At 35.8% G+C, this 27,783-nt stretch overlaps 1 protein-coding gene across 1 annotated transcript in view; it reads left to right on the forward strand.

Annotated features, from left to right (window-relative positions):
• pkhd1l1.1 (PKHD1 like 1, tandem duplicate 1) overlaps positions 1-27,783 on the forward strand; it is a 65,938-nt gene that overhangs the window by 12,623 nt on the left and 25,532 nt on the right. Inside the window, exons 13-46 of the mRNA XM_059012700.1 lie at positions 1,110-1,199; positions 1,739-2,004; positions 3,035-3,099; positions 3,543-3,702; positions 4,047-4,182; positions 4,642-4,785; positions 5,115-5,266; positions 5,669-5,773; positions 5,992-6,138; positions 6,753-6,874; positions 9,013-9,170; positions 11,474-11,637; positions 12,280-12,427; positions 12,857-13,011; positions 13,590-13,712; positions 13,992-14,097; positions 14,316-14,435; positions 14,578-14,739; positions 15,054-15,175; positions 17,314-17,449; positions 18,371-18,554; positions 18,861-19,003; positions 19,215-19,319; positions 19,746-19,934; positions 20,666-20,836; positions 21,740-21,957; positions 22,450-23,437; positions 24,273-24,521; positions 24,625-24,774; positions 24,933-25,107; positions 25,582-25,738; positions 25,988-26,144; positions 26,589-26,668; positions 27,197-27,326. Of these exons, the coding sequence (XP_058868683.1) occupies positions 1,110-1,199; positions 1,739-2,004; positions 3,035-3,099; positions 3,543-3,702; positions 4,047-4,182; positions 4,642-4,785; positions 5,115-5,266; positions 5,669-5,773; positions 5,992-6,138; positions 6,753-6,874; positions 9,013-9,170; positions 11,474-11,637; positions 12,280-12,427; positions 12,857-13,011; positions 13,590-13,712; positions 13,992-14,097; positions 14,316-14,435; positions 14,578-14,739; positions 15,054-15,175; positions 17,314-17,449; positions 18,371-18,554; positions 18,861-19,003; positions 19,215-19,319; positions 19,746-19,934; positions 20,666-20,836; positions 21,740-21,957; positions 22,450-23,437; positions 24,273-24,521; positions 24,625-24,774; positions 24,933-25,107; positions 25,582-25,738; positions 25,988-26,144; positions 26,589-26,668; positions 27,197-27,326 (5,877 nt within the window). The remainder of the gene's footprint in view (positions 1-1,109; positions 1,200-1,738; positions 2,005-3,034; positions 3,100-3,542; positions 3,703-4,046; positions 4,183-4,641; positions 4,786-5,114; positions 5,267-5,668; positions 5,774-5,991; positions 6,139-6,752; positions 6,875-9,012; positions 9,171-11,473; positions 11,638-12,279; positions 12,428-12,856; positions 13,012-13,589; positions 13,713-13,991; positions 14,098-14,315; positions 14,436-14,577; positions 14,740-15,053; positions 15,176-17,313; positions 17,450-18,370; positions 18,555-18,860; positions 19,004-19,214; positions 19,320-19,745; positions 19,935-20,665; positions 20,837-21,739; positions 21,958-22,449; positions 23,438-24,272; positions 24,522-24,624; positions 24,775-24,932; positions 25,108-25,581; positions 25,739-25,987; positions 26,145-26,588; positions 26,669-27,196; positions 27,327-27,783) is intronic.

Genomic DNA, 27,783 nt, shown 5'->3' on the forward strand with positions numbered 1-27,783 from the left:
GGGTACAACAGCAGTGTCCCCCACTGGGGATTGAACCCACAACCCTCCGGTCAAGAGTCCAGAGCCCTAACCACTACTCCACACTGCTGCCCTATATGGTGATTAAATAAATCAAAGTGATGTATTGTGGTGTATGTACATCCTCTCAAGCTAGTCCTGTTCTACTTCAAAATAAACGCCGGCAGATGGGTCTCCTTTTTGAAGTGTATCACCAAAAGTGGCATGTAGGTTTAGACATTTTTTATTGCACGTGCCTAGCCAATGACAAGGCTCAGAAAGACTGATTTGATCGCCCCACGGCTTATTGCTGTGAGACATCCTGGAAGAGAGATTGCATCATGAATTATGACTACGCCACACAAATGATATTAAGAGTACTGGGACCTCTATGATAGAACTAAATTTTCCCCCTGCACAAGTTTTCTCAATTGAATGAAAAGTCAGAGACACAAAGGTAATTTAGTGCTCTCTACGAGCACGATATTTTATTATAACACACAAGGCATAACACAGATAAGCTAAAATAACCAACACAGCGAAGAATAAAACAGTTGTAACACAGCAGCACATAAAAAGAAAACACAAACAAGTCAGGGCTGGAGCACCGAGGAAGGGAACACCAAGGGCACATAGACACCTTGAACCCACCCGTCCAGTCCACCAGGTCAGCCCAGACCAAGCAAATAACACTATGAATTAATTAGTGCTTAAATAAAACCAACAAACAAAACAATACTAATAAATCAATCTATAAAAGTGCTCAGCAAAAACACAACCAAAATCGAAATGTGCAAAACTCAAAACATACATAAACCACCTTAAAACAAGCCCTCCAATAAATTGTCTTACCTCTAATTTACATTGACTTTTTCTTTTGATAGAAATGTTTTGGTTCCTCACCTTTTCCACAATAATCCAAACACTATTTCACCATATGAGTGAGTTTGAACCACTGAATTAAATGTCTGAGTTGCTCTTTATGCTTTGTTATCTTTATTAGGTGTGTTTTTACTATCCGAACAAATTACGATTTGGAGATAAATGCTTTGAAAATCTAGCCTGTAGTTTGCTAATGAGTACTATGTTGATTTTTTTCTTTTTTTCCACAGGTCAGAATTGTCCGGTTCTATCTTTATCCAATAACAAAGTCACCTGCAGAGCCCCAGCATACCTGACAAGTAACATTACTGTTTTTCCAGGTAAAGGATTTTTTTTGTCTTGTTAATCTTTGCTCATGTCCCACATTTTAGCATAAATATTTATTTAGCTGATTAATGTCCTGGCCTTGGATACACTATTTAAACTGTTATTTCAAGATCACGACTTATGTTTAACTGTCCTTAATGCTTCAGCTTGTTGAATGGTAGCACAGTTTACAGCCATTGTAAATTGAGACCCCCACCTATATTTTGGGACCTGCTCTTCAACAATGAATGGGAAAATTCAGAGAAATGGGGAGAAAGGCAAGAATTTGGGTTTATAAATCAATAAACTATTTTGTATTATTATTTATCTTTGATATTAGTCTTCTGGTCTCTATTGGTCACTTTAATGTTCCATGTATACTGGTGTATTTGTGCCGAAAAGCTAGTACTATAGTACCATTAACCTGGTTTTGATATCCTTATAAAATAGAAAATACCATTGAAAACTGAATAAACCGATTACAATGAAAGACTATTAGTAGCAAGAGTGGCATTGGACTGGATGTGTTTAACCTTTACATTATTTTGTTTAGGTGGTAGAGGTCTGAAACTTGAGACCTGGAATAACAGTAGCCCCAAGCAATTGGATGAGATTCTGGCGTACACTGAATCAAATCCTGGGTATAATGTCACCTGGGTAGATTCCGCGTCATATACCTGGCCAGTCAAATGGGATAATTTTGTGGCCCGATTCAGTGGCTTCATGATCCCAACAGAAACTGACAAATACCAATTCTATATCAAAGGGGACGATTGCTATGCTCTATATTTCAGCAATACTGGTCATCCCAAAGACAAGGTAATAAGCAATAGCAGTTTGCAGTAAAGTAAATATTGACATGTATAAAAGTTTAGTTTGGTTTTGCTTATCTTTGTTTCACCTTTTCTTGGATGTAGTGTTTAGTCTCTTACTTGCCGTTTTGAACATTAAAATCATTATATATCTCTCCAGTTTTCTTATGCTATGCATAACAAACTTTACAGTAAACTGCAGTTTTTTCCTCTGACGTAATTTCCTGATGCACCAAAAAAAGATCCCCTGAAGAAACTGTGTTTTGCACAGACCAGTTTGACGTGCGGAGCTCTGCAACGATGTATCCAGTTTGACAAGAAATTCAAGCACTGATATATCACTACTGTAAAATTATTTGTTTTATTTTAAAAAGCACTTTGAAATAGCCATTGTTTTTTAATACATATTACATCATTTTAGTTCATTATTATGGAGATTATTAGTCAGACATGAAAGTAAATTTTATTTTTATTTCATTAGATTGTAGTGTTTTTTGTTCCTCGCAAACAAGCTAAAACATTTGTTTACATTGTGGTCTATGATTTTATGTAGCGTACACCTTATGCTAGAAAAAATATTTATCCTATTTCTTAAAGTGGTGTATTGCGTAAATATTTTCTTTTGAAATAAATTACTATTTGCGGTTGACAAAATCATATGCACACACAAATCATATAGACTATAGAGACGGAGTAATCGTGTGCTACAGTTTGTCATTGTTTTAGTGCCACATCTAGGCAGTTTTCACTTGTTCCGGAAGCATTTAAATGTATTAAAAAATATGAAAACTCATATTTTTAATATGTAGACTATAGAGACATATTAAATCAAATTTTCTGTTCACGAAACCTTTTTTTATTGTGGATCAATGCACTGTTTAACCTAACCATCAAAAACCTAACCATCAAAAACCAGAATATATATCGTAATATATTGTAAGCATCAGTGTGTATTTTAAACATTTGCTCCTTTTGTTACTGGAAAAAATGTGTGTGATGATGACCCTTCATGCATCTTGTTATCTAACCTGTTTCAGGTAAGGATTGCTGACTATGACACTTCTCAGCAATCAGGCATTCTTCCTCTTATGAAAGGCAAAGCGTATGTTTTTTTTTTTTATTATTATTTTTACGTAATATGTTATTTTCTGAATCAAATAAATTTGATGAATTGTTTTATAGACATTATTTACTACTTCCTTAATTGAGGTATAGTGTTAAAAAAATCCATAACATTACTTTCTGTAAATTTCTATGAGATTACAATATTTTTTGTAAATGTAAGGACCAGCTGTAAAAGGATTTAATGTAAAGTTTTATTTCACAAAGAGTACAGCAGGATTTAAGAGAAAGGAAGAAAAAAAGCCAATGGGCTAGTCTTACATTTCTTTACCTCAAATCGTAATTTGCAAAAAAAATAAAAAATTAGAGAGGAAAAACATGCCCTATAAACTAGAAATAAACAACTCAGATATTTAATTTAGGGGCTTGTACGTATTCTTTTCTTACTGCTGAAAATAAGTGCTACTTTTTGTGTACAAACAGGTATTATATTGAAATACTGCTAATGGAGTATGGTGGTGCTGCCTCTGTAGATGTGGGTATGTTTAAAGAGAAGAGCATCTTCTCGACAGAGCAAACATCTAATGCAATCAAAGAGGTCCAGATCATCAAGACAACGTATAATGTTTTAGAGGAAAAGCAGGTTAGTAGCTTATCAATGCTACATTACCACTGTGTAGGGAACATAAGCAGATCTATTATTGATGGACCTTAGTTCTGAAAATGTAGCAAAGCTATAGTATATATCTCCCATACATGTTCTTTTTTTTTTTTTAATGGCAAATTATTGTAAAACAAAATAACTAAGAATAATGTACAGCCAGCGTGTTCATAATAAGACTGTATTTCCTTCAAGGGTTTTTGATGTCATAAAAAGAGTGCTAGCTTGTCAGTGTCACTAAAAACCTGAGGTAAAATGACAGCCTTTTATTAGTTGTGAACAATTTGATTAATTTCTCTATGAATGTTTTTATTTCCTTTTTTTAGGTTCTGAGCTTTGAGAACTGGACAACAGGAAGCCCAGTAAATGAAACTCAAAGAATCACTGTAAAAAGCTCCTGCTTTGATGCAGGCAATTGTGTGTCCATGAATTACCAACTTGTCTACAATTCTGAAAGAACAGGTATAATATGAAATAATTTGCAGGTCTTGTTATACAAGTTTTAAAATACAAAAGACAGAGGATGTTTTTTGCACAGCTGTGATAAGAACATGGTGGCGTCTCTCATTTATTAAATGCCTAATCATCTCAGAATACATACAGTCCTTCCCACTAGGGCAGTGGAACCTCAAATGTTAACCATTTAGTACCAAAGTCTGCAATAGTGACTGTCAAGAGTGGTAACATTCAGTGAGCCCACCCAAGCCTTGTTTTGTAGACCTTCAAGGCTATGTGGTACATGTTTAATAGGTATTATTTTTGAATGAAGTGAAGACTAATTAGGGGAACAACAATATTAAGAGAAAGGGATAGAACAAGCATAAAAATGCTCCATCCCTTTGTAGATCTGCATGTACAGTTTTATTAGGGAAATGTAATTCAAAGGGTTGAATGTAATTAAACTGGTTTAAACATTTACAGTCCCAATTCCAGTGACTGCCTCAGCTGAAGAAGTTCAGAAAGCTTTAAATACTCTTTGGTCAGTTAAGCCAGATACAGTCCAGGTGACGAAGGCAGACATCAGCCAAGGTTCTGTTTACACCATAACCTTCCAGTCACAAAGAGGTAAATACAAGCACTTCACGCGTGACACTGTAGTTAATGTTATTGTTCTGTTTCAAATGTATTGTTTTACTATGTAGGCCATTTTTACCTCAAGTCATTAATCATACCTTTTATATAGGGAGATTTGGACAATATGCCTGGGGTATTCAATATAAGAATGTTCCATATGTGCTATAATTTGGTTGCCTGGTGACCAAAATGTATTCTATAATTGACAAGTTATTGTTAATGTTAGCATCCAAAACCTATATATTTACCTGCCAGGTTACTTCAAAATGATTATTCATATTGAAACTATTACTATTATTTGCATTTACATCTATTTACAGGTGATTTTGATGATCTTCAGTATAAGGCTGTGGATAGTATTAACATAACTGTCGAGGAAGAAACCAAAGGAAAGCCCAGTCTAACAACATTTACAATGGTGTGGGATGGAGTGTTTTCTGAACCGCTCACATATAATGCAACTGCTGATGAGGTTTGTGTCGGATTTTTTAAAGTATGTTTTTTCTGAAAAAATAAAAAAAATATTCACACCAGGAGCTAGAAAGCAGTTACTAGTGCAGATGGAAAGTCAGAGGGAAAGCACAATGTCTGTCTTTGCCAATAATAGGCATAATAGCAAGAGCAATGTCAGACCGTCCATTCTCTGTTAACTCACCAGTCAAGGCTATACCATTCATGACAAAAATGTAATAACATTTCATATACTGTATATTTCCAGTGTTAGCTGTAATAACTTTAAAATCAGTTCCCTTGCCTTTTGATAGCTTTAAGCCTCATTATCATTTGTCCCTGTTGCATTCTGATTATCAGTTATATATTAAGAAGGGATGGAAGGGATGGAAGAACTTAAAATGGATTACATGTTTCTTTACAGGTCAAAAATGCACTTGAAGAAATGGTCAGTGCAAAATGTCCAAGCGAGTTTACTGAATACACTGAAGGTCTTGATGTAAAATACTTCAGGAATTATGAAACTGGGGTAAGCGCTTAAATACATGTTTTAAAAATGTTAATACAGTATGTATTATATTATATCATACAGTATGTGTAATAATAAAAACAAACCCAGTATTCATTGCCCAAACTTTAATTTGCATAGTATGTAGGGGTCAACTAAGAACTACAGCTATGTGTTCAGCGGAACTCTACTGTTTTGAATACCTGCTGCTGAAACACATTTTTGTGTCACTGTTTTAGGGGTACCAATGGGGAACACTTGAATCAAAAACAGATGCTTTCTGTGGACGTTTCTATCTGAAGAATCCATATTTGCTGTATAATACAGAAGAGATCTCACCATCTGGGCAAGCCTATGGAGATATCCGGTTAGAAAAATATAATATGGTAAGGTTTTCTACTGTCGTGTGTGTTTCTGCTTGAATATCAATTACCAAAAAAAGGCAGCTAATGTTGTTAGAGTAGAGAGAACATATTTTGTAATTAATAAACAGATATAACATATTGTGAAGTAAATACAGTATGTATATATATATATATATATATATATATATATATATATATATATATATATATATATATATATATATTAAGATAGGGGGGGGGGTTAAAACCAACCTGCAAGAGAAACATGTGAAAATGCACTTTTTGTATTGTATTGCTTTATTCTTTCATTTAGTTTGCTAATTGTTTTATTGTTTAGTTTAATTGTTTTATTATTAATTATCATCCGCACCTGGGCGTTATTAAAGTAGAACCAGGTGCAGGGTATAATTAATAATACAACAATTAAACTAAACAATAAAACAATTAGCAAACTAAATGAAACAATAAAGCAATACAATACAAAAAGGTGCATTTTCACATGTTTCTCTTGCAGGGAGGTTTTAACCCCCTCCCTGCTGTCTCTCACAACCCGCTATCTTACAATATATATATATATAATCAAATTACAAAAGCATAATGAATATTCTAATGAAATGTATTTTCTTTTTATTTAGCTTTGCTTTGCATACAAAGGATTCTTCTGGAAAATTCTACTGCAATTCACATATCGAAACAGCAAGAGGATTACAGAACAGGATTTTTTTTACTTGCCAGATGTCTTTGTTCAAGGAGATGTGTATGTTTTTGCATTTTTAATTACAATATTTAATATTCACCCCAGATACATGTATTAATGTGTTATTTGAATGTTAGATTCAGTATCATGATAAGATTTTGAAAAGTAGTAAGTGCTTAAAATAATTAATAAAACACATTACTTAAAGATAAACATGGGTTAGTCAGAATAGTCGTGTAGTGAATAGGAATGAATAAGTAGAACAAATATTTTGAGACTTTATGTCAGACAGGCACTTATAGGGAAGAAACTGTTCTTGTGACATATCCTATTACCAAAATCCCAATATTTTTAAAATAATTTTATTGTCCTTCATTTTGATCAGCTTAGCAATTTTTTTTAAAACTATTCTATAGTGTTTTACTATTTGATCTAACAAAACATTTGGGGTTGATTTAAGAAGCAGATGCATACATTTGTTGATGTTCTTTCACAAAACATAATGTATTCACAGAATGTAATGAGAATGAGAATGATGATATGTATATACAGTGCCAATAGAAAGTCTACACCCCCTTTCAAAATGTTCATCTTTTGTTGCCTTATAGCCTGGAATTAAAATGCAAAATGCCTGAATTTTTTTTTCATTTATCTACACATCCTACCCCACAACTTCCAAGTGAAAAAAATATTCTAGAAATTTGTAGAAAATTAATTAAAAATAAAAACTGAAATAGCTTGGTTGGTTAAGTGTCCACCCCCCTTGTAATAGCAATCCTAAATTAGTTCAGGTGTAACCAAAATCACACACCAAGTTAAGTGGCCTCCACCTGTGTTAAATTGTAGTGATTCACATGATTTCAGGATAGATTCAGCAGTTCCTGTAGGTTCCCTCTGCTGGGTAGTGCATTTCAAAGCAAAGATTCAACCATGAGCACCAAGGTGCTTTCAAAATAACTCCGGGACAAAGTTGTTGAAAGGCACAGATCAGGGGATGGGTATAAAAAAATATCAAAGGCCTTGAATATCCCTTGGAGCACGGTCAAGACGATTATTAAGAAGTGGAAGGTGTGTGGTACCACCAAGAGCCTGCCTAGATCAGGCCGTCCCTCCAAACTGGATGACTGAGCAAGAAGGAGACTGATCAGAGAGGCTACCAAGAGGCCAATGGCAACTTTGCAAGAGCTACAGGCTTTTATGGCCAAGACTGGTCAAAGTGTGCATGTGACAACAATATCCCATGCACTCCACAAATCTGGCCTGTATGGTAGGGTGGCAAGAAGGAAGACATTACTCAAGAAAGCCCATCTTGAATCCTGTTTGAAGTATGCAGAGGAGATTCTGTAGCCGTGTGGCAAAAAGTTTTGTGGCCTGACGAAACTAAAATGGAACTTTTTGGCCTAAATGCAAAGCATTATGTTTGGCGCAAACCCAACAGAGCGCATCACTCAAAGAACACCATCCCTACTGTGAAGCATGGTGGTGGCTGCATCATGTTATGGGGATGTTTCTCATCGGCAGGGACTGGGGCACTTGTCAGGATAGAAGGGAAAATGAATGGAGCAAAGTACAGAGAAGTCCTTGAGGAAAACCTGCTGCCCTCTGCAAGAAAACTGGGACGGAAGTTCACCTTTCAGCATGACAACGACCCAAAACACACAGCCAAAGCTACACTGGAGTGGCTAAGGAACAAAAAGGTAAATGTCCTTGAGTGGCCCAGTCAGAGCCCCGACCTAAATCCATTCGAAAAATGTTTGGCATGACTTGAAGATTGCTGTCCATCAGCGCTCCCCAAGGAACTTGACAGCTTGAACAGTTTTGTAAGAAGAATGGTCAAGTATTGCCAAATCTAGGTGTGCAAAGTTGGTAGAGATCTATCCCAATAGACTCACAGCTGTAATTGCTGCCAAAGGTGCTTCCACCAAGTATTAACTCAGAGGGGTGGAGACTTATCCAATTATGATCTTTCAGTTTTGTATTTTTAATATATAATTTTTTTTCTCAATAAAAACTTTTTTTCCCCTTAACAGTGTGGAGTATGGTGTGTAGATAAGTGGAAAAAAATCCTCATTTAAATGCATGAAACTCTGAGGCACTGACACAACAAAATGTGAAAAAAGTTCAAGGGGGTGTAGATTTTCTATAGGCACTGTACATATATTTGTTCTTATGTCAGTTATAACTTTTTATCATTTTAGTTGGCAGTACACTTGCATTGACCTGCTGCTTCCTTTGCAAGACATGTACTCGGGAACCAATTATTTGCTTCAGAGAATGTATATTTTCAAGGCATCATCAGACTTCTACGTGGACACAGTTTACATTGGGAAAAAAATTAAATCACAAAGTACAGATGGTAATGTATGCTACTGTATTTAACATTTAAATTTATAAGTGCTCAAGATACAACTAGTTTGAAACCGTGTGAAGGACTTAAAAATGGTAGATACACTGATAATGTTCCTCCTGGTAAACTTCATGTTTCTTGTGGGTAGTTTTATGGAATCATGGTCTTCTTTCCTAGTTTTAATGATTAATACTGTAATGGAACTGAAACTTATATTCATTTCAGAAAGTACCTTTCTCAGTTTGCTCCATGTTACAGAACTACCAAGAAACAACTACAGTGCTTCTACAAGCTCTCAAATTAACCCCTGAGCTATTTACTATGGGACTATGGGCCATATTCATTAAAAAAAAAAAATTACTGGGCAGTATTTAACACAACATTTATAAAACTACTGCCTGGTTTTTTTACTTGCCAGTAATGGTTTTAGATGTGATTTAAGGTTGGTTCACACTTCAGACTCCCACATAATTTGTGGTTGGAGTCAATGATCTCCAACCCTGTGACAGGTTGGAATTACCTCATCCACACTCTTGTGACGTGCGTCTTTTTTGGAAACCGTACAGCCTTTGCTCATGCGTCTGCGACCTGAAATCGCATTGGGTCGGATAATATTGAAATTTCAACATATGTTGCACAGCTTTTATAGATGTGTGCGCCTGACGTATCGCATTCATCTGTGACAGAAGTGTGAACCAACCCTTACTGTCACAGATTATTACTGAGAGATAGGTATGCAAATGAGCTGTGTCCCCTACTTCAGACATCAATTGCATACACTGTCTGTTTACACACCGTCTCATTAAGGCTACAGGTTGTTAGAAATATCAAGAAGTTACGTTAAAAAAAAGTACAAATACATTTTACACACACGTATTTATTATAGTCCTCGGTTTATTTTAAATGTATAAATCATTGCGCTGAAATAACATTAGAGTATTCTCTGTACAGATTACATTAGCCTATGTAAAAAGATATGATCTGTACATTAGGCATATACAACTATGGACAAAAGTTTTGCATCACCCTATAGAATTAACAATTTTGGCTTCATAAAGTAGAATGAAGCATGCTGAATAATGTTACATTAACATATTGAATTACATACCGCTTTGTCTTTATTTTCCATATACTTCATGAAAACTTGACAAAAATGTAACAAATTGACATTTCAAAATCTAACATGAAATCCTGTACTACTATTATAGCTTCCAGTAGACTTTTGCATTATCATTTTGTAATTTCTTTGGTTACATGATGTTAAATAAAAGATTAAAATTATGTTCATATCGTTTTTTTAATTATTTTTATCTGATGTCCCAATCCTAACATTCTATTTAGATTGTAAATAAAACTGAGGTCTTCTCATTCTGGATCATGTTCCAAGGTCTGTCCAGACATGCACACCGAAGCCTGGCATTTTCTTAGGGCAACGAATAGGCTACAAACGTGTTTGTAAGCAGCCTATCCTGTTCAGATGACTTAGCAATGTGATTTAATGTATGCGTTACAAATAACAAAATACTTAAATTACGTAATTATTGGATAATTAAACAGACTTTTTTATTATTACTATTGGCTTAAATACATGTTCCTAAACGTAGGAATATTGCTAGGAAGTGATACCGTTAAGACACATCTCATTCGCCACCTGGTCTGAGGCACGTATTAATTATAATGCCGGGAAGGTTCAATTAACGGCACAATACAGATTTATGAATCAGACGAATAATATACTACCGGTAATGAGAAAATTGGTCTGTAAGGGCACGTTATTCTAATGTCACAATGTGTGGTTTTCTGATGGTAAATGGTGTTTATTCATCACCTGACGAAATACAGTCATGTTAAACACTATTACTGGCACAGTAAGTTTTATGAATATGGGCCTATGGCTCTTCCTGTGTCTTCCTGTATGTAGTTATGAGGCTGAAAGAGTTGGGAAAATATTTTCTAAATAACTATTGATGTTCAGTGGAATGTTGTAGTGCCTAAAATGGAAGGTGAAAATTACAAAATATGTTTTTTACTTTTTTCATCTGTTACTGCAAGATAAGGCAAAATGCATGTTAAAACCACACCTGATAGCCACCTTGTTTTCTTGGAATGACCTTACTCTAGTAAATAAACAAATTGTAGAATTGCTTTTATTATTTTCTGGAGTTAAAATACCAGTATGCCTAAACTTTTAAATTGTATTTTTTTTTTTTTAATTCCAAAACGTTGCTCCATCGAAAATGCAATTTTGTGCATCAGGGTCTTGTGGTTTTGAAGCCAGCCTCTATTAAAAATGTTTTTTTCTGATTGTGCAGTATTGACTTCGAGGAGAGCTCCAGCATTAGCAAGCAGAGGGATTTTTGTTGAGCAGATTAAGGTCAACAAGGCACCTCCTTCAGGATCACACCTCTATGAAGTCTTAGTGAAACCCTACAGCTGTGGACATGGTTTACCTTTACTGGGTGTTGCATTTGCACAGGTCAGTTGGATTTATTTTCAGGAAACAGTTACAGTCCAACCTGGATTAAAGTCCATCTCAATTAAATGGCCACTTCTCTAGCTACCATTCTTATGACGGCACATGAACAAGGAATACATTAGGCTGTGTGGTCCAGTGGTTAAAGAAAAGGGCTTATAACCAAGAGGTCCCCGGTTCAAATCCCATCTCAGCCACTGACTCATTGTGTGACCCTGAGCAAGTCACTTAACCTCCTTGTGCTCCGTCTTTCGGGTGAGATGTAATTGTAAGTGACTCTGCAGCTGATGCATAGTTCACACACCCTACTCTCTGTAAGTCGCCTTGGATAAAGGCGTCTGCTAAATAAATAAACAAATAATTTTGATTACCCTTTTGAGTGGTCATTATTTGAATGTTTGAACTATGCATATGTATATATGTATAAATATAAAAGTATGCATGTTATCTCTACTGCCAATTTTATATTCATTTTTAAAACAAAACACTAGGTTAAAATGAACCCCTCTCCATAACCCTAAAGTTAAAATATAATTTTTTCATCAATTTAATGAATTAATACCCCATACCTGACAGAAAATCTTTTTTTTTATTTTTCTACACTACAATGTAATTCCTATTCATGGCTTTTCTAATCCTTGACAGAATGTGTCAGATACTACTGAAGATGAAGTGCTGTACCAAGGATTTAACCTAGATGCTGGATCTGGTGTTAGAGTAAAGAGATTGCAGCATGCGTCGCCTCCAGTCTCAGGCACATTTGATGTAGAGATCTATGGAAAACAAATACATGGTAAATCTTGGTACTTTCCAAAGCCAACCTACGCATTATCCATAAAATCAATGCGCTTCAGAATCAAATTTTTTAAACACATTTTAAGCATTAAATGGGATTTGCTATGCATGTGCCTAACATTTAACAGATTAAGAGTATAGTGCATACCAAAGTAAAGCAAGAGTGCTTTCGTGTAGCATTGTTTAATTAAAATAAGTGCTAGATGTTAAAGCAATATTTTATTTCAACTCCATTTTCCTATTTAAGTATACTCTGAATAATTAGCTTGTATTGTTTCTGCCTCAGATTATTGTCTGTTTCTAAAATTCTTCTAAAAGTGTTTTATTATTATTATTTTAACCTAGGCCAGCCTTTTTACTAAACAAAGTAGTTGATTGATTGTGTAGTACTGATTCCTGTATTATGCATTCTTCTCTCCTCTTGTAGGGCTCTCTGTCAATGTGTCAGAAGCAGACTTACAATATGCGCTGCAAGGGATTCCGGAAATGGGACTGGTACAAGTTACCAGAAACGGAGACTGTAAAGGATACACTTGGACTGTCACATGGATGACCAAGACTGGACACCAACCCCTAATACAGGTTTAATTTTTTTATTACAGATTTATTTTGCAAAAAAAAGAAAGAAATGGTTTGCTTGATGAACTGATTGCAATGACTAAAAACTAGCCTGCATTCGTCAGATTTATTTTTCCCTGTTGTGGCTACAGGAAAAGCTAGCAATAATGACCAGAAGTCCCTGACTGGAATAGGTGATTTCTCCAAGTAAATTTGAAGAGCTACTCATAATGAGCAATTCTGTTTTTAATGGCTTCGCATTTAAGTATGATGGCATTGATCTGCTAGAGGCTGTGCAATACTATCTAGCCAATCTATGCCTTATCCATAAAATCAATGCGCTTTCAATCTGATTTTTAAACACACTAAGCAGTAAAGGGGTTTTGCTATGCACGTACCTGAGCATAAACTGTAGCATGTAACCCGATGGCAGGGTTCAGCACTCCTTATGCTAAAAACTTGTCTAAAATGCAGAGCATACCTGAGATAGGTAATGTGTATACTATTACTAGGATGAGCTACTCAGGGTGTTTGCATGTGAAACAAACACAATTGTGTATATGTATGTCTCAAATGTATTCACGATTTGTTTTCCCATTCAGATTAATAATGTATCTGCCAATGGATTAAGTATCAGCATAGCTGCTTATGTTGTAAAAAAGGGAGGTTTGTTAATACCGCAGATTTTGGGAGACATGTTGCGTGTTCCCCACTCTAAACCACAGGTATGTAAAGGCAGAACTGTACAACTGTCACAACTGGCTGTTAAATAAGACACACTTAAATTAATGATATACAGTGTTAAACAAATAAGTGTAGATTAATGCATTAATTGTGGAGTCACTGTACTATTGCAGTATCTGTATGCAAATTGTCATATTATAGTTTTTATATATTATTATGTTTATTTTTCTTTTAAAATTGCAGCCATTACCGTTTTCATATTTGTGTGTGCTGCACGTTATGTAGCAAGAACTTCATGGTACTTTATTTCTTGTTTAAAGGTTCAGGTTTTTATCAATGATATCCCATCATATTGCTCCAGTGACTGTGGATATCAGTGGAAATCAACAAAAACTCCAGTTGTTTCAGGGATAAGCCCAACTGAAGGTAATTGAATTGGTTACATTTCAGTGGTGGTTATCAGGGGTATTGTCTTTAGTACCAGACCCTGTACAAGTTGTGTGGCTGTTTAAAGCAGGTGGCTGATTATATCATTAAGGTATTAAAAATCCTTCCTGGCATTCACTAGATATATTTATTGTAATCGTCATCATAGAAGTTGGTTTAGTTGATATGTTACAGTATATACATTTTTTTTTTTTTAGGATCATTTCATGAACAAACCATCTTGACAATTACGGGATCTTCACTTTCCAGTAATTCTGTCAATGCAAGTGCTAAAGTTTATGTGGGGGCTGTTGAATGTACTGTTACCAAGTTAAGTGGTAAGTAATATGTACTTACCTCTTTAAATGTATACTGGGGGAGCTGTTTATTGCATTTCATTCAGTCTATTATGTTAGTATAAGAAATTATGAAAATAAGATTTAAAATAAGAGCATTCATGATTTTTCAATGTTTTTTCAGACAATGGGATCACCTGTAAAATTGGGAATGCAAGTGCCGGATCCTTCCCAGTTTCTGTCTATGTTGCAGAGCTTGGTCTTGCTCAGAACACCAACAATTTAACCAACTTCACTTACAAGATGGGAGTCACTCAAATCTCCCCTACTGAAGGCAGTACAGCAGGTACTGTAAATATGTACTGTTTCAACATCCTTTTGCATATCTGTATTTCAACAGTATGTCTTTTTAGTTTTAGACAATGTATCTCCAGTGTCAGGGTTATAGTGCCTAATGTGGGACCCCTATGTGCTGCATGTCACTTTTACATATGCACTGGAGAACTACTCTTCCAGTCGTGATGAAATGGGCATTCCTTAGCACGCAGAGGGGTCATGTTAAGAATTTTTTCTTCCGTAATTTACAAAGTCCCTTACAATCAGTGTTAATGTGTTACTTACTGGCATATTTATTTATTTATTTATTTTTTTGCTGATTAGGAGGGACTGTGCTCACGATATCCGGATATGGTTTTGGCCAGGATGCAGTGGTTATGATTAATGACAATCCCTGTGTTGTTATTGATGCAAGCCTGGATGAACTGAAGTGCAAAACACCAGCTGTAAGTAAATGTGCTTGTTATAGCATGTACATACTGTATGATAACCAGCTGCTGCTTTGTAAACCTGTAACAGAGGTGTACAGTTACTGTCTCGGTATCCACTGAGAGAATGATGGAGACACAGAGGGTTTGTAGTTGAAACGCCGGTCCAGCGTCCAGGTCGTATTTATTTATAGGCAGTTGCAGTGGTTGGTGGCCACTGCTAGGATAGGATACGGAAGGATATTCACAAACACTGTGAACATAATAATACAAAAATACAAAACACCATTCAAAAACAACTAAGAAATAAAAGGTGGCCAAGTTTGGGCCGTGCGCTACACCAGCTACACAGGGAGGTCCCTCACCAGGAACCTTCTTCCTAACCTAAACTAAATAAACTGTGGTGGGATTAAGATTCCCCTAAATGAATCCCTACATGGCATTATCCCGGTATGCAGTGCTCCCTCGCTATAACGCGGGTCTCGGGGGAAACACAATATGAGTGTTAGAACCAAAGAGCGTTATAAGCGGGGGAGGGGGTGGGGGGCGCCACGGGACACATAACACACATCTGACTAAAATATAAAATAAAATAACTCCCTCTCTATAATGCGCATATAATGAAGTAAAAATGTAACTTTCCATGAATTAACCATGCATAAAGCAACACGTAATCAACGCTATATTTGTACTGTACTGTACTGTATTTATTGTATAAATATTTCATGAATCACTAGTATAGGGAATTAGTGGACATGCTGTAGGAGCGTTATATCCAAGGCACGTTATAATCGAGAGCCTTATAGCGAGGGAGCACTGTGCACATGGTGATAACCTATAGCTCACCCTGGTTGGACACACAGTTGCAAGGGATCTCCATCCACCAGAACCCAGGTTCTTTTGATTGCTCACCCTGGATGTACACCCAGCCATGAGGCCTTCAGCTTGTAACAAAGCACAAAACAAATAGAGAACAAAGAGCCTCTTTTTAAAGTCAGGTGACAAGGGTTAATTGATTGTTAATTCTTCACCCAGCCCTGCCATATCTAATTAAACAAAAAGACATTTTCTTTACCAACCACCACCAATATTTACAGGGACAGGCCTCAGCCCTGCCACAAAAGCCAATAATTAAAGAAAAAATATTTCAATTATTTTTAGTATTAAGAAAGCTATTTACCATCAATAACAAATACATTCTATGTAGTAACACACCTGCAGTATCATTAACAGCCATGCTGTTTATATTTATATTCACCTTTTGAGGCAGATCATTCTGGCACTATTAATAGAATTCTGTCTTAATCAACATAATAATAAAACAAATATTAACTCAATGTGCAATTATTTTATTCCAACTTTTATAAGTTCTAAAAAAATGTTTTTATCAAATTTGTTGTTTGGTTTGTCAGCTTTTAAAAATCAATTTAAAGGTTTTGCAGCACCATACTTACAATGTACAGTAGTGCTAGGGATGATTATGTTGACAATGCTTTTTAGTGACTTTTTTTCTCAAGAGTTTATTTGACCTCAATATTCATGACTGTTCTAGATGATCCACTTTGTCCTTTATTATTATTATTATTTGTTTATTTAGCAGACACCTTTATCCAAGATAACTTACAGAGACTATGGTGTGTGAACTATGCATCAGCTGCAGTCACTTACAACTATGTCTCACCCAAAAGACGGAGCACAAGGAGGTTAAATGACTTGCTTAAGGTCACACCATGAGTCAGTGGCTGAGGTGGGATTTGAACCGGGGACCTCCTGGTTACATGCCCTTTTCTTTAGCCACTGGACCACACAGCCTCCTTTTTGCCTGTCTACCTTTATATTTAGACTTTTTTGCCAGTGAAATTTTAGAGACCGGTGTATACATTCAAAGTATCCTGGCGCAAGTTTCATGTAAAATAAATAAATCAAAGTATCAGCTGGAAAGGGGAAGGTTACAAAATACAGTTTAACCATCAGCTCCTGATTGACTAAATGTACTACTGGATGTAATTCATCTTTACTATGTTGTGTACTTCATGTATTCATCCTTGTTATAATTCCTTGTCGGCAAATAAGGTTAAAATAATAAACTGTGATATCTAGTTGTATCTTACAAACTAGCATGGTTTAAAAAAGAACAAACTAATTTATTATTGCAGGGAACATTGGGCCCAGTTAATTTAACTGTAAATGTGAAGAAAATGGAAGCTGTGCTTGAGAGCAGCCCCTTTACCTATACTGACACAATGACACCAGTCATAACACTGATAAGCCCACAAAATACCAGTGTAATGGGTAAGTTATTTTGTACATGTAATGTGAAAGCACTGTTTTGTGTGCACGTGTTCTGTGAGGTGTCTTTGAAGGATTTGTAATACATCCTGTTCATTACAGGTATCTTAACTAAGAACTGACAAAATATTGAGCAGCTGAACCTTGTTTTCCATTATAATACTGGATTCTGTGGATTCAGAAAGTAAACATCAATTCTGTACATCTTTCTTTGTGTTCTTCTTTACCTGTGTAGACAGCATTCAAAATAAAAAGATACAATTGAGAAGATATCAATTGAGATATCAATTGAGATGTTCTCATAACTGGTCACAAAGACTCAGTAGGGTTGTGTGTATGATACTCAGTAGGGTTGTGCCAAAAAATAAATTATCTTCAAGTATTAGGTTATTATGATATTCGATGAACCCTCACTTAAGTTCTGTGGGGTTCGCGCATGCTTTTGTCATTGTTAGTGGCAACCATCTTATCTGAATTGTACTTTTCCATGCATTGTTTCTTAAGGATAATGCATGGCCATCTAAATAGTTTAACAGATAAGTAACCACAAGACTTAAACTACATGTAGATCTTTTAAACACATTACTTACGTTTTTTTCGCTTTCAGGATGAGAAAATGCCACACAAAAGAGAATTATAGCAAAAACAATTAGCATATGTACCAATGGCTTAAAATATAATGTAGTTCAATTACTTTTCTCAACTCTAAAGAGTCACGCAACAGACAAATACAAATTCCAATTTAAGGAGTCTTACAGCATGTGCATAGTAGTGTTTACATGTGATTAATAACATTATTGGAAGTAACAGCAGGTATAGTTACCATAGAATGACTTGATTCTGATTATACTGTCTCAAAGTTTCTGTTCTTGTACCAACTTTACTGTTGATGTTTATTTATGTATTTATTGATATTATTTTTAGGAAACAAGACTCTTACAATTGAAGGATCTGCCCTTTCCATCAGTGGTTCTGTCCTTATTGGTAATTCAGAATGTAAAATAGTGGAGTGGTTAAACAGTAGCATTACCTGCTCTCTTCCCAAACTCCCACCTGGGTTGTACACTATCCAGGTACAAGTTGGAAACAGGGGCTACGCCAGCGTAAGGTAAGTTACAGAGTTCATAAAGTCATAAGGAACATTTATAGTTTTACATTTTATTTTTTAAACTTTGTAATTATGTTAGTGTTACTCAGACTTAAAACATTGTACTTTTATGTTTGCAAATAACCTTATTTGATTATTAATGTCTTGTTAATAATTTATAATTATTAGTTGATATTAACTATCGATTTGGATTCGCAGAAATACTAGGGTAACTTGTTATAGTTGGAGATATGACTGCATTTTTAAAGAAAATACATATTTTTATTAATGTTATTACAAAGTGTATTTTTGTTTGTTTCTCCACAGCAATGGTGTCAATGCTTCTATTGAATATGTGTTACAAGTCACCTACGTCTCCCCCCTTCAAGGCTCTCTGTATGGTGGCACTAAGGTTACTGTAACTGGTTCAGGGTTCAGTACAAATGCAGAAGACAACCAAATCACTTTAGGTAAGACTGCTTTTTATAGGTTAAACAGAAAAGTGAGACCCGTGATTCAGAAGCATTGAAATTCTAGATTATCATTAAGATTATTTTTTTAATTGTTATTTTAAACATGTGCCATTCATTTAATATTTAAACATTGGTCTATGATGATTTTTTTTTTTTTTATGGTGTCACTGGTATTAATCTAATTGGGCTAATTACATTTATTTTACAGAGAATATAGGTTGCAAAGTAACATCAGCTTCACAGAACCAACTGGAATGTGTGGTGCAATCAACTGGAAATAGCCACACCGTCACAAATCTTGGAATAGACCCAGGTATCTTTTTGTTCATTGTCTTAATTACTTTATTTCGATTGTGGTATTTCAGAACTGTAAATGACAGTGCATTTCAATGTAAGGGACATATTGGATAATATTGATAAAGGCTATTAACTCTTTATCAATATTGTGACTGGTATAAACCAGAGACCATACAGAGAACTCTAACGACTGTAAAAACAGCTATGCTCCTTTGCACAACCAATTACTGTGTATCTGAAACTGTTACGGGAGAGTCACATACCTTAACATAAAGTAAAACATAAGCAAACTCGTTTCGTGTTACTCAATGGAACAAGCTAATGATTGGTTTGCTATAAAAGTACAATTTATACTAAATGTGATTCTTGTCTTTAATCTTCATCCTTTGACATAATTAAGGAGAACACTTAATTAAACACTTAATCAACTGTTTTGTTGCAGATTATGGGGTTGGGTATGCTTGGACTCCATCATCTTTAGAGGTGTTTGTAGGAGACACAGTGCAGTGGCAGTGGCAGGCGCCATCCTTTGTTAAAGAGATGGGTTACCGAGTGTTCAGTGTCTCCAATCCCAGTGATACAAACTATGATGGCAGTGGATTTACCAGTGGAAACAGCAAAACTGCTTCGGGTAGGTCATTGACTACAGACAAGGCTGTTGGGGTTTGATTGCTGCTAATAATCAGTCCCCAGCAGCAGTGTGGAGTAGTGGTTAGGGCTCTGGACTCTTGACCAGAAGGTTGTGAGTTCAATCCCTGGTGGGGGACGCTGTTGCTGTACCCTTGAGCAAGGTACTTTACCTAGATTGCTCCAGTAAAACCCCAACTATATAAATGGGTAATTGTATGTAAAATAATAATGTGATATCTATATAATGTGATATCTTGTAACAATTGTACGTCGCCCTGGATAAGGGCGTCTGCTAAGAAATAAATAATAAATGTGTGCCATATTTATTGGGGATTGTGTATTTTGTTGAATATCCAAGAAACGTGTTTCTTTTTTTTAACAGTAAAAATAGGAATATATTTGTAATACAATGTACGTTCAATAATAGAAGAATTCAGTATAGTTACCAGACATTTTGGGAAACTACATGTGATGAATATACAATTAGTTATGACTTTGTGTGTAGGGTTTCTCTGATTAGTAGGGTTTCTCTTGTTTAATCTGGAAGAAAGGATTGGCTGATTAAACTGTGCAAAATGATTACTAGTAAGAACTGTGTTGTGTGTTTTATGCACAGCATGACAGCTGTAAACAAGATCTGTTTTACTGGAATGTTGTTATCCTTAAAGGTGATTGGTTGATTTGTCATTAATGATTTGTAATACAGTTAAATATCTTTTTCTTTTTTTTCAGGGTCTTTCAAATATAGCTTTATGCTTCCTGGAACCTACTACTACAGCAGTGGTTATGTAAATACACAAAACAATATATTTATGCAAGGAGCGATTACTGTTAAACCAATACCTGATAATAAAAAGAAACTGTATATTTCAGTGGGAGGAATTGAAGCAAAATACAAACCAAGTGAGTTACATTTCTGTTAAATACAGAACTAAAGTGTTAACATTGTATAATGATTTTTAAAGCCTGTGGCTCAAGTATGAAATGTTATATGGTATGACTGTGGCTAAACATGGATTAATCTCAAAATCAAAACATGTCAGTTCTATGCCTCAGGAAGTTAAAAATGCTTTGTGGTGCATTCTCTGTGAAAGAAAAGATCTAGCAGTTAGATACCCTTACACAGTACGACCTGTAGTCGGTCTAAACAAGGTAGTTTTACTACAAATTAGAACACATAGTTAAATGTACTTAATGTATCACTTTGCAATCAGTTCTAAGAAGCATGTACTAAATATACATAAACAAACACAGACTAGGTTTAACTTATTGGCTTACAATTGTATGTATATCAAAGGGGAAAATACTCTAGTGGCTTGTCTAAACAAGAATATTTTGTCAGATATCAATTTAATTGTATACTTATTGTTCCCCAAATACCGGTCCAAATATCGACTTCTTCTTTGATGATGTAGTTTAACAATAAGAACATTGGTAATTTGGGATTCTTGAACAGAATAGGTATATTTTGTTCTTATATTTCCAAAAAAACAAAACAAAACAAAAACACCAGGTTTCAAATTACTGTTAATTACGCATTGAGGTACCCTACCTTGCCAAGGTATATAATATATAATAATAGCTTTATATAGAGTTTATCTTACTCAAATAGTGGGTACAATATTCTTCTTCTTCTTCTTCTTTTTCCTTTTCTTTTTCTTTTTATTTTGTTTTTTCTTTCTTTGTAGTATTAGTAGTAGTCATAGTCGCTATGGAAATGGACTATCTTATTTGTTTATAATGCTGTCATAGCAATTGTATAATTTGTTTTTGGTAATAATGTTATAACATCACTTTTTTTAATAGTGCCTCCTCACATAGAAAGAACAGTGGCTGACTGCCCAGAAACAGTCCCACTCTGTAACCAGACCTCCAATGAAACTGCAACTGGAGATGGCATCTTATTCCAGTTTTCAAGCTGCTGCTCTCCTACAGTCACCAACATCAGCCCATCTAAAGGAACTGTCTATGATGCAATATCCATCAAAGGAACAGGATTCAGTAGCACTCACTGTGCTGATGAGGTGAGTGCCTAGATGATCCCTAGTTCAAATAATGCCTTGTCTTTTTGAGTAAATTCATTGTGTTGATGCTAGTAAGGACTGAACTGTGAGGGTATAGGGTACTTGCCAGTGATGTATAAAGGGTCCCAGTTAATAAAGAAATCAGTCTGAGGTTGCTTTGAAATCAAAACTGTCTCTGGTGCCCTAAGTCAATGAAACCGCACATCTCTTCATCCCCAGTTTGCTTTACATGCATTTATACTGTTGTATTCATGATATGCATTACCCGCCAAAAAGTATTGTGATCCTTATTGAAAGACAACATTAAGACAAGTCTGTAGCACTACAAATTGACACAAATGGCTAGTTTCACATGGAAGGTAGTCCCAAGATTAGTGCTTATCAGGGTAAGTTGTAAAGAGGATAACATTTTAGGTGCTGGATAAGTTTAACTTCCATTTATGACCTTTCTTGTTTTCTACTTCATTGTTTAATTATTTATTAACTTTATAGGTGACTATTGGAGGACATCCATGCAAAATGATCAACAGCACTACAACTGAAATTATCTGTGTTCTGAATCCAGAAAATGTAATGAATATTGGCTTTGCAGAACTGGTGTCTGTTAGGGTCAACAATCTAGGTACTGCCATCACCACCATCACTAATGAGTTTGGCCGTCGCTTTGTGCTCTTACCAACCGTCGATTCTATCCGCCCCAGCGTTGGAGCCACCACTGGAAAAACAAGAGTGACTATTCAGGGCTCTGGATTTTCAACCCCAGCTGACAGTATAACTGTAGCCGTAGCCGGTATGGCCTGTTCAATTGTCTCTGTTAACTACACAAGTATCACCTGTGATACCTCTCCAGCTGATGCCACTGAGGGGGAGGTTCGAGTATCAGTAAATAATTACCTTGCTAGTTGTAATTCCAGCTGTCACTTTCAATATAATGCCTCATCTAATCCATCCGTGTCTAGTGTCTCACCAAACAGCATCAACAGCAGTTCAACCATCCTTTCTATTAATGGAACTGGGTTTGGAGACCTTCTTGAAGATGTTGAGGTTTTCATTGGAAGTTTGAGATTTCAGCCAAGTGCAGTCACAGATGAACAAATTACTTGTCCCATCGGCGCATTGCCTGCTGGTAATTATAATCTTAAAGTTGTGGTGATGAGCAAAGGCTTGGCATCAGGAAACATCATGGTTTCCAGTCAGACTGTAGCCTCTCTTACACCGAGTTCTGGAAGCATCAAGGGAGGAACAACTTTGAACATAACAGGCAATGGATTTGTCCCAGGCAATACCACAGTCTCTGTAGGGAACTCTCCTTGCTCAATTATTTTTGAAACACCAAGCAAAATCATGTGTCTGACACCACCCCATGATGCAGGAACTGCTGCTGTTAAGATTATGGCTTTGTCAGTTGCCTACCCAGAATTATATTTCAACTATGCAACCCAAGACACTCCAAAAATCACTACAATGAGCCCATCATCAGGTATGTGTGTGTCTATATATATATAGTCAAACCACATAGTATCCTATTTAGTATAAATTGTGACAATAAGCAGAATTGACGTTATCAGGAGTTCAAAAAATAAGTTAAATTACAGTGATTTCAAAACCATTCAGTATTGGGGTTTTGTTGTGTCCTCTCATGTCAAGAAAATCAATTCAACTGTTTTGTAGTTTGAAATCCATTTATTAGCCTCTTATCCTATTAGCACTAGCAGTTATGCCAAAAACTACTAGCTGATGCACTGTGAATGTTTTGGTTTGATTTTCTCATTGAAACACATTAAATTCTTCTTGGCTGTCTTGTGTTTGTATTTGTTTTTAAAATGTAGTCTTTACCCTGGTTTTCTCCCCAATTTGGAATGCCCAATTATTATTTTTATCCCCCCCGGAGACTCGGGGAACGGAGGGTGAAACAAGCGTCCTCCGAAACACGCGTCCTCCGAAACCTGTTCCTGCCAATCCGTCATTTTTCGCACTGCGGATCCACAGCGAAGACACCAGACCTATAGTGCCGGAGGACAACACAGATCTGAATGGCTCCACTGCAGACCCACAGACACCCTGTCTGCCACAGGGGTCTCTGGTGCGTGGTGAACCGTGGATTGCCCTACCAACCTAAGCCCTCACTACTCGGACGGTCCTCAGCCAATTGTGCGCCGCCCCCTAGGAACCCCCGGTCACAGTCACGGTCGACAATGACATAGCCTGGATTCGAACCTGCGATCTCCAGGCTATAGGGCTCATCCTGCATTCCACCCGTTTCTGTGTTTTCTGAATTTTCATTTTAAATGTCTCATTACTTTGTCATCTTGCAGGTTTAAGTGGAACAAATATTACCATTACTGGGTCTGGATTTGGATCCATTTTAGAAGATACTTCAGTGGATATAGATAATGTGAAATGTACACTGGCAACAGTCAGTAATACACAGATTGTATGTTCTGTGGGAAACCATGCAGGAGGCACCTTTCCCGTAGTGCTCCATAATGCTGTTAAGGGATATGCTGATTCAAGTGCTTCTTTCAAGTATGAGATGTCGCTTGTAGCAGTCACTCCAAAAGAAGGTAAATTATTACCCACAGCTAGAAATGAAAGGTAATGCTTGTTTATGTCATTACTTTTAGTAGTCTTATTCATTTGTTTTGAGATATATATTTTTGTATTTAGGAAGCTTTGGCGGAGGTGCCATTCTAACACTAGAAGGAGCTGGATTTGACCAGCAAAGTTCCAGAGTGTTTGTGTGTGATAGTGAATGTAATGTAGACCGGCATAATTCTACCTCCATCAGCCTCATATGTGAGGTGCCATCTTCTAATGGTAAGTTATTCTATGTGTAAGTTATTCTAATGGTAAGTTATTCTAAGTCATCTTCATTGTTATTCAATCACACCATCAGTTAACTAAATACAATGCCATGTAGAAGCTATACATGCAATACCTAACAATTTCACAATACATTTGTTGCTGAATAATAGGTACAGGCCCACAACAGGATTGTGATGTTCTTGTTTCCAATGGCAATGAAAACGAGACACTATCAAATATCTTCTCCTACAAGTCTTCCCTGACCCATGTAATAACTGACGTGTCTCCAAGGAGAGGAGGCACAGCAGGAGGCACCAAACTTACCATTTCAGGGTCTGGTTTCAGGTAATCTTTCCCAGTTATGTAAAATAGTTTTGTTCTTTAATTCGTTGATTGATTTTTTTGTTGCTATTGGAAAGAATATGTTGTTTGAGCATGTCTTTCTTAGTTGAGAAGATAAGTTTCGGAGATCTCCTGATGTTCCCCTGTCTCGACCCCAATTTGCAAACCACTGGTTTAAAAATCTAAGTCAATGTGGATGGCATTATGGTTTTTGTAAATTATTTAAAAACAAGTAGTGCAGATGAAATAGATTTCCACATGCAAAAAGTCTAATTGAAGATTACTTTAATGTTATTTGTATGCAACTTGTGTCTTCCACATTAGTTAGGGATGCAGTGTAATCTGCTTTCCAATTTATACAGTATGTACATGAGAAAAAAAAAAATCTATCACAGAGCAATTTGCTTCTCTCACTCTGACGATAAGCAATTAAAGCTATGATATCCTTTTAATAACATATAATAATTTTTCCACCAGTTCTAACATGAATGACATCAAGATCACTATAGGACGAACACCGTGTGAAATTGAGTCTGCAAGCAGCACACAAATAATCTGTATCACAGATCAGCATCTTCATTCAGAGCAAACCAAAGTTAAAGTATACATTGGGACAAATGGCATTGCTAAACTGGTGAGGATTTAGTGTTTTTTTTTTTTTATCCAATCATAAATTAAGTGTGTACAGAATAATCTTTGTGATATACCCTGTGATAGGTATAACACCATCATGACCTTCCCTAGAGTATAACATAGATAAATATAATTGTTGCTGAGTGCATTGATTTTCAGAAATTCAGAAATATTTGTCATAATATTAAATATGTAGTTAATGTAGAGTTAATTACAAATCAGTTGAATCAGTGTTTGTTGATTTGTGCAGGACAATGCTGATTTCTTTTACATTGATGTCTGGTCCTCTAAATACACATGGGGTGGGGAATCCCCTCCTGAACAAGGATCTTTTGCTGTAGTAACCAAGGGGCAGACAATCTTGCTGGACACAAGCACCCCTGTGTTAAAGATGCTTCTTATTCAAGGTAGCCCAAATTAATTCAATCACAGTATCCTTATTTTACCTGTGTTTTTGCAATTTGGAAAAATGAATAATTAAAATATATTCTTCTATATGTTAGCTTAGTTGTAGAGAGAACATGATAAACTGAAATAATGTTTTGTGACTTTCTGATTGCAGTCTTGTGGTAATATTCTACTGGGAATTAAACAACTGTCTGTGTTTTCTGTTCAACTCTCCTCCTGACCTCCAAATGATGTTAGAGAGCACAATCACCGAAGGGTCAAACTCTAGTTATTGTATTATACGTAAATATTGTAGATCCATCAAAGCTGTCCCTTGATCCATGAAGTAATGATTAAAAGTACATTTTACGAACCAACTTGTTTACACTTGTAAAATGTAATTTATTTTTCAATGGTATACCAGTATGTATGGCATTTGATTGAGTTGTTTCAATGGTGTTTAGGTGGAACCCTTGTGTTTGATGAAGCTGACATTGAATTGCAATCAGAAAATATCCTGATTACAGATGGTGGAGTTCTTCAGGTATATTTACATAAATGTTTTTTTTAGTTCTGTGAATCCATTCCAGCAAAGATGCTTCTTTCTGCAATTTAGACCTGTTGTCCATTTCTGATGTGCCAACAATTATAATTAAAGAAACAAATAATTGTTGCCTCATAATTAGGATCAATGTAGAGATCAAACTGAGAAGAACAGGTGATGTATAGAAGCTTATAATGATGTGTTAGCAATGCTGTTGAGCATTGCTTTTCAGGTTTCAGGAATCTATGAAATCAAATAGAGCCCCAATAAAATCATTTGATATATAGACCAGTCTTATCACATTACAAAATATCAGCTGGCCTTGCCAAGTTTAATCATCAATATATCTGGGGTAGCTGACAGAAGAGCACATCAGGTATTAACTGTGAAAATAAAGTTAAGTACATTATGCCCAGAATACTGTATCTTATAAAAATAGATAAGTCAAGAGATGTACTTTGTAACGTGAATACATGTTTTACAAACAATTAGAGAATATTGATAACATACATACTGCTTCCCCTGCAGATTGGAACTGAAGATGCACCATTCCAGCACAAAGCAATTATTACACTGCATGGGCATCTTCGTTCAATTGAACTTCCAGTGTATGGAGCTAAGACTCTGGCAGTCCGAGAAGGAATCCTAGATCTCCATGGTAAAGTCCTGGAAAAGTGTTATGAATAATTGTATAAAACTTTAAAAAGATGTTAACAACGTAATGCCAAAAAGCTTTAGTAAAAACTGATCCTTAGTTCAGAATTAACATATAGCTGATGTTTGTATTACAGTAACTTTGAAAGTAAACATTTTTGAATGATTATGATTTCGCTTTGCCTGGTATCACTTTGTAAATGACAAGAATTCCTTAGATGAGGGGGGATACCACAAAAAATAAAACCTAATTTCTTATCTGTTTACATTCCTATCACTTGAGTTCTGTATTATTTGCTGTTGTGTGGAAATGAGGAAGAATGTCAGGGTTGCACTGTTCACTGAAGCCTAATGCTTCCCCACATGATAACTCACAGTATGCCTTGAGGAGTCTTTTCAGAAACAGTCTATGCTGGAATAGTTAGCAAATAATGATGTAATCAGAAACAACAATGGAGAGT

This window comes from Acipenser ruthenus, chromosome 3, assembly GCF_902713425.1.
Source record: "Acipenser ruthenus chromosome 3, fAciRut3.2 maternal haplotype, whole genome shotgun sequence".
Classification (NCBI taxonomy): Eukaryota; Metazoa; Chordata; class Actinopteri; order Acipenseriformes; family Acipenseridae; genus Acipenser; species Acipenser ruthenus.